The sequence below is a fragment of the Belonocnema kinseyi genome, chromosome 1 (genome assembly GCF_010883055.1).
Source record: "Belonocnema kinseyi isolate 2016_QV_RU_SX_M_011 chromosome 1, B_treatae_v1, whole genome shotgun sequence".
NCBI classification, from domain to species: Eukaryota; Metazoa; Arthropoda; class Insecta; order Hymenoptera; family Cynipidae; genus Belonocnema; species Belonocnema kinseyi.
Genome location: NC_046657.1, coordinates 97,508,769 through 97,516,285, shown reverse-complemented (window position 1 = coordinate 97,516,285; position 7,517 = coordinate 97,508,769). Strand labels below are relative to the sequence as shown.

General features: G+C 38.9%; 1 protein-coding gene across 1 annotated transcript in view; it reads left to right on the top strand.

The window, feature by feature from the left end:
- Positions 1-3,458, top strand: part of LOC117178955 (nucleolar protein dao-5-like) — a 10,867-nt gene extending 7,409 nt beyond the window's left edge. The window contains exons 3-4 of the mRNA XM_033370547.1: positions 2,090-2,509; positions 3,312-3,458. Coding sequence (XP_033226438.1) covers positions 2,090-2,509; positions 3,312-3,458 — 567 coding nt within the window. The remainder of the gene's footprint in view (positions 1-2,089; positions 2,510-3,311) is intronic.
- Positions 3,459-7,517: the final 4,059 nt, after the last annotated feature.

Genomic DNA, 7,517 nt, shown 5'->3' with positions numbered 1-7,517 from the left:
CACTGACTGTGCTGTTCCTAGCAGCGAGAATGCGAATTATATCCGCTCATTACAGGGCAGAAAATGTGATGTCCTATATATATAATTCCCCACTCCGACGCCTCGTACCGCATCACGTTTATAATATCTTTGCTAATTAGCATTCCTTGACTGAACTGTTATGGTTTTATCCGGCGAACATACTATGCAAAATCGAATATTCTAATTTTACGATAGACAACGACATATATGTAAAAAAATTAAATAGATATGAGTTGTAGATTTCTGAAAATCTATAAATTTCCCATTAACCATTTTTTGATAGAACTTGATATTTTGTTTTTATTTATCGAAAATACAAATTTTTTTATTTACAAAATTCATTATTTAGCCGGACGACGCGAAATACGGGAAAAAGTCTCAAATAAAAAATTGTGAATTTTGAAAAGATCTATAAAACTTCTTATAACCATTATTTGATAGGGATTTCCATTTTTATTCTATTTATAGAAAAGATGATGAAAAATTTAAATTTCGAGCCATATGACGTCAAATACAGGTCTTTTTGGGGTACTCGTTTTTAAAAATTCTTTAAATCATTTCTAAAAGAACTCGTAGTTTTTCACTTATTTATCGAAATTGATAAGCAAAAATCGAAAATTGTAATGTTATGAGATACGTAAAAAATCTAAAGGAAGACTTCTACGAGATTTTGTTTAATGCACAAAAATTCTATAAAAAAAGTCCCGATTTTTAACAAAACACCGTGAGATGGGGAATAAAGTGTAAAGAAAGGATTCTACAGCTTTTTATTGTAAGACAGACACCGAAAATAATTATACATTTAAAAATGTCTCTCAAAAATCGAGCGTGAAGCGCCAGTTCCACGGTGAGAACTCTTACCTCAAAGCCTACAGAGCTTTCAGCAATTTAATCTTCAACTATACTTATAATTACGTAGAAAAATCAGGATATAAAGATGCATAAAAAACTTGGATTTAAAATATAAGTTTTTACCAACGTTCTTTTATGCAAAGTTTCCGAATGCAAAGAATATATAACCGAGTGCGAGGTTCAAATATGTCTGGGCGTGAAGCGCGAGATCCGCAAGACGCGTGCCCTAAGCGCGCACTTACGCTCAGTGACCGGTGTACGCCATTTTTAAAGTGCGAGCCACGTGGTCGACCTGTCGCGTGGTGTTCGTCCCGTTTTGTCCCTTTAACTGACATAACATTTTTTTAACATTGCTGGGCATGGCCTCCAGCAATGAGAATCAGACAGAAAAGGGGGGAGGGCCTGTAAAGTCAACAAATCCCCTGTTCAAAAATCTTACCGAAGATGTTAAAAAGGGCGCGAACTCTAATGTTCCTTAAGAACAAGGATGATAATGATTTTCACCCCGTAGAGTCTAAGAAGCATAAAAGACAGAAGCAGAAAAAACAGCGAATCGGTGATAACGTAGAATTTATGGATGTATCGAATGACAGGTCACAAACCGAAATCATCCTAGAGACGTAGATTTCTCTCCCACCCTCGGGGAAATCGTTAGTGGAACTAAGCCAGCCTGATAATCGTGATCAGAGCAAGACGTCTGCCCAATCCGCGGATGATACTCAAAATCGCTCCCACGACCCCACGCCCAACATGCTCGTTCTCTTCGCTATAGTGATTTCTAAAAGGGAGAATGCTATATAATGCTATATAGCTTCAGAAACTTGCTTGGCCCTCTGAGAGGCAAGGCCAAGGTCATTGGAGCGCTTCGGCTTAACCGAAAACCATTGATCATGCCACACAGGAAACTAAAATAACCCCTTCCAAATCGATTTTGATTACTTTCGAGGGCACGGCCCTCTCAGAAAGGCCCTCAATTTACATGGCCTTCTTTCCGGTTAACCTCTACAACCCGAAACCTAAAATGTGCGTCAAATGTCTTAGATTTGGGCACATTGGCATACACTGTCGATCTAGTGCGCGATGAAGGCGTTGCGGATTCGCGGAGGTTCACACTGAAATTAGGCCATGTCCTAACGCGAATGGCACCTCAAAATGCGCGAACTGTGGTGAGGATCACTCAAAATCTTACAAAAAATGCCTGCAATTTCTATTTCAGAGAGAGTTACGAGTTTTTGCTACCAATTACAAACTACCTTTTAAAGAAGCCAAATCCATCCTCAGATCCGTTAAGGGAGCTGATTACGCTTCCTCAACCCCTGAACAAGCTAACTCTTCTCCAGAGTTTAGCTTCTCAATGTTCCCAGAACTAAATGACGCCCCCACCCCCTCCTTTTCAGTCCCCCGTTTACAGCCTCAACAACCATATTACTCACAAACTTTGGCAAACCCTAAGACTCCACAAATACCGAAACCCCCTACACAACCTAGATGGAAATTCGCAAAAGTTCATCCAAAACCCATGCAGGCCCCCACGGGTGGCCATTCTCATCAATCTTCGCGAAGAGGATCCAACGCCAACTCATCGTACTCACATCTCCACAACAATGGTAGAATCCCCAGAAGAAAAGAAAAAGGAGTGGGGATGAGGTGGCCCCAACCATCAGCCCCTCTTGTTACACAATCTGAGAGAAATTTGACATGGCTTGAATTTAAAGTGACGTTTATTATATGTGGAAAAAGCCCGCAAGCGGGAAAAAACCACGATATCTGATCATTCATTTTTTGAAAGAAAAGTAAAGTAGTGAAAAAGAGTGGGAAAGGGGTAGAAGGGTCGAAAATGAAAGTTCTGGTTGACTTATTTAATGAGGAAGTCTTTTGGCATCGCCTGTTTGCGAAGAGGATCAAAATTATATTTCCTTAGAGAGGAAATATGTTCAAAAGGTGATAATGATGTGGATTCATAAAATTTATTGGCGGCTTCCTTAATATACTCTAATATGTAAGGTAATTGAAATTCTCTGTGAAGGACAGAGTTCTTAGTATATCTAGGGGTCTTTGTGATACGTCTGAGGAATTTATTTTGTATGATCTGAATGTGATTAATATTGCTTTTTGATGCACCTCCCTAAATTGTACATGCATAAGTTATGATTGGTCGGATAAACATTTTGTAAATTAGGATTCCATATTCAGGTTTTAGGCTGGAATGTCTGTTAATAATAGGATTTAATCGAGAGATAACTCCGATAGCTTTCCCTTTAGTTTCCTGGATATTTTGCTTCTAGTTAAGATGCTTGTGTACTCTACCCCCGAAGTATTTTACGGAGGTTTTCCATACTATTTTTTCATTAAACATTTTAGGTGGATCTATTTTAGCTGTTCTTCCGACTGAGAAAAGAATTGATTTAGATTTTGATACGTTTATTTTTATTTTCCAGAGTTTAACCCATGCTTCAATGACTTCAAGAGCTTTGTTAGGCAATTTTAAGATTTTTGGAACTGACCAGGATGAAGTGAATAAGGCGGTGTCATCTGCATATAATCCGATTGAAACTTCAGGGACCTCAGGGATGTCGTTTACATAGATAATGAAAAATATTGGTCCTAAAATGCTCCCTTGTTAAACAACCCCTCGGATGGGTGTCTCTTTTGAAAGTGTCTGGCCTATTTTGACTGAGAATTTTCTGTTGGAAAGATAAGAATGTATGAAATAGATAAGCCCTCTTGGAAAGTTGTAATTTATTAGCATTCGAAGCAGTCCAACATACCAGACACTATCAAAAGCTTTTTTTACATCGAGGAAAACAGCTCCAGTATGTTTTCTTCGATTAAAATTTAATTTAATTACTTCGGTGAGCTTGAGCATCATATGCTGTGTAGAGTGACCTTTTCTGAAACCGTATTGCTGCGGTTTAAGGATGTTGTTTTCCTCGAGGTGATAGTTTACGAGAGTGAGTATTATTTTTTCAAAAATTTTGCTCATTGTATTAAGAAGACTAATGGGCCTGTAGCTGGTCGGATGATGTGTATTCTTGCCTTTTTTCTGAAAAACTAAAATGAGAGCTATTTTCCAAGATTCAGGAAAGTTGCTCAGTTGTATACAGGCATTGAAGATAAGAGCGAGCAGTGTTAGGCATGAAATAGGAAGCTTTTTGAGGACTAAATTTGAAATTGAATCAGGGCCGGAAGCTTTGTTATTTTTAGTATTTTTAATATGTTTGGTTAATTCCTTACGGGTTTTTTTTTAAGTTATCAGAGCTTGGGATTTTAAGAAATTCAGAAACAATTTTTTCGCATTCAGACACGTGCTGTGGATCAGATGGGTCTTCGTGTGGAGCGAAATTACTTTCATAACTTGCTGCTAAAAGATTTGCTTTGTCAGTAGGAGAGAGCGCAAAAGTTTGATCGGATTTTTTGAGGGGTGGAATATTTGATCGTGGCTTCGCTAAAGCTTTAGTCATACGATATATAGAGTTATCTTTAATTTGAAGTTTGCCGACTTCTGTGTTTCAATGTTTACATCTGTGCTCATGAACTTTAGTTGCTATTGTTTTACGCAATTGATTGATTGTATTTTTGAGAACGCAGCTTTTAGTTTTTCGATGGATTTGACAGAATTTATTACGAGTATAGATAAGGTCTTCAATCTCGGGATTGAGAGGTGGATCGTATTTGTTAACGGTAGACAGAGGGACCGAAGAGTGAATTGCATTTTTTATGCTAGAGGTGAGATTTGTTATGGCTTTGTCGATGTGAGTGGAGTTTGTTAGTGTGGGTTCACAATTAACTTGAGTTTCAAGAGTGGAATTGAATGTTTGCCAGTTCGCTTTTCCGAAGTTATAGCAAGGTGTAACCGGGGCCTTTTCACAATTAGTGTAAAGGCTTAAGAGAGCTGTTCGGTGGTCTGTGTCAAGCTTATTTTTACTGAAAGTGTCGTGGTTGAAAAAATTATTTTTGGAAATGGCAAAGTCGATAAGGCCAGATTTATGTTTTTTATTGTGGGGAGAAAAGGTATGAGATACGGGTGCTGAAACTAAGAGATTCCTGTCATTTATGAATTCGAATAATTGTTTTCCGATTCTGTTGGTTATTCTGCTGTTCCAGGCTAAATGTTTGGGGTTTTTAGTTCAGGAATTATTAATTCGTGGTATTCGGTATTTTCTTTAATTAAAATAGCTGTTCCTCTGTTGGTATTATTTCTATAAATTTTATAGCCGCGAATTTTAAATTTTGTAGATTCGCGTAGCAGGATTTCGCTAAGCATGCAGATGGTGATGTTGTTTTGGTAAATGTAGGTGGCTAATTCAAGTCTTTTATTTATGATACTCTGCGAGTTCCAGAAGACGATTTTTAGAATGTTGTTATTAAACATAGGCATGTTCAATAGCAAGTAATAGGATGTTATTTATAATTTCGGCAGTTGCGGTAATAGTTTCAGCCATGTTCATTTCACCCCCCATGATGTCGGTGGCTAAGGTTGTGGCTCCTTTTATAGGAGCCTAACCTTCGTTAGGTACAACCTGAGATGCGGGTAGGTTGCTGTTAGGTGCTTCCTTTAGGATATTTTTGGTTTTAGTATTTTTGATTGGTTTTTTAGAGGCTTTTTTAAAGAGAGGGCATCCTCTATAGTTTTCTAGGTGATTTTCAGCACAGCCAGCGCAAGTGGCCGGGGCCTGTGCATCTTTTTTGCAGCTGGAGCTGCTGTGCGAAGCCCCACATTTGACACAGCGTGAGGTAGCATAGCACATGTCAGAAACATGATGGACTCTCTGGGAATTGAAGCACTGAGAAGTTTTCGTTAGGCTTAACGTACGGCTTCACTTTCATTTTGATAAGAGCAAGCGACTGTAGCTTTAGCAAATCTTTTGTCTGTGGTGTGTTAGGTACAGTCACCAAGAGCATGGGCATAGGCTTTTTGTTTTGTCGGTTTCTCATGCGAAAGACCTAGGTAATTGTGTATCCCTCTTCTTTCAGTTCAGCCAGTATTGAATTATCAGGGAAAGAAATAGGAATGTTTCTGATTACTAGTTTAATAGGGGGTGAAATTATGTTTTTATATAGGTAGTACTGGAAACCTGGCTTCTCGATATTGCTGATAATAGAGTGGTAGTTCTCTATGTAGGAAACGCGAACAGAATATACATCTGACCCAAGGTTATACACAATGGGTTTGTATTTAATTGTATTTTTTATAATATTGTTGAGTACTGAGTAGGGGTGGTTTAATTCGTCAACAATGACGTTAATCGAAGGTATTTTTCCCGGTGCAGCAGATGTGTTATCTGCGTTAGTATTTTTAATATTAGTTTTTTCAATGGCTGTGGTTCGATTGGATATTGGTTTGCTTACCACTGACGTTCTTGACGTCTTACTGCTCCCATTGAGGGAAGTGATCATATTGTGGTCACTGCAAGTACTGCTGGAGGCGTCATCGGCCTGCTTGGCGAGTTTCCGCTTTTTGCTCCTGGACGTGACTTCAGGAAAGTTGCTCACATTATCGTGATCCATTCTACTGCTTCCTGCTGGGCAGGATGCTAGGTTCGAGCTCTGTGACATTTGCGTCACAGAGCGCAAATTTGTTAACCGATCAATTTGATGCGTCTGATAGAGCAGAATCTATCAATCCATCATGAGCTTCAATCAATCTGATAAATATAAAATCAAGAGCTACGTATTCTCTGCTGCTTTCGAAACGAGTTCTCAAACAATGGGTAGATCCCCAACCTTCTTCCAAACGGCTTTGCTCTCCACAAGCAAAATAATACAAATACATGTCCTATGAGCTCCTCATCCCCCACTTCTCCATTCCTCTCTCTATCCCCTCCTCCATACTCTGCCTGCAACCCCTTCAACTCCCCCCCCCCTGCTGACCCCGCCCATACCACGGAGTTAAACTCAACCAGATCACCAATCATCAGTGCAACCCTGTCTTCTCTGATGAACTTGGTGGAACTTTTAGTCTCGGGTCACCTCAAAACAGAGGAAAGTCAAAATATTCTAAATAAAGTGTTGCACTGTGTGAACCTTCTTACTAAATCCTTACTCGCTATTGATGGCTCAGCTTAATAGGTTGAAAATTACCCAATGGAATTGCCGGGGAGCCTTGAATAAACAAGGTGATCTATCAAATAACCGTGGCGAATTCGATATTCTACTTTTGTCTGAAACATTTTTAAAACCAACTTCAAATTTTTAAATAAAAGATTTCAATATCATCAGAGCAGACAGGCAATGTAATATCAGAGGTCGCTTGGCCATTGCCATGAGAATGGAATTACATTCTCTAAAGTCACTTCCATCATTAATATTGAAAATAGTCTGGAGATTCTAGCAATTTGAATTAGCACTTTCCTAGGCGAACTCTTGATCGTTTCCCTATACAGAGCGCCCGCCTCTGATAATTTTATATCATCCGAAACGTGGACTAAATTATTTAATTAAATTCAAAATCTTAACTTTAGCTCAATGTTTATTGCTGGAGACTCTAACTGCCACAACTCATTATGGGGAAGTTCGCATAACTGCAGAAATGGTTTTGAACTATGCTCTGCCCTTGATCATACGAATCTTATTCCCCTTAACACAGGTGAACCCACCTATCGCACTAGACCAGACAGCCCCCCTTCAATATGTGACCTAACTTT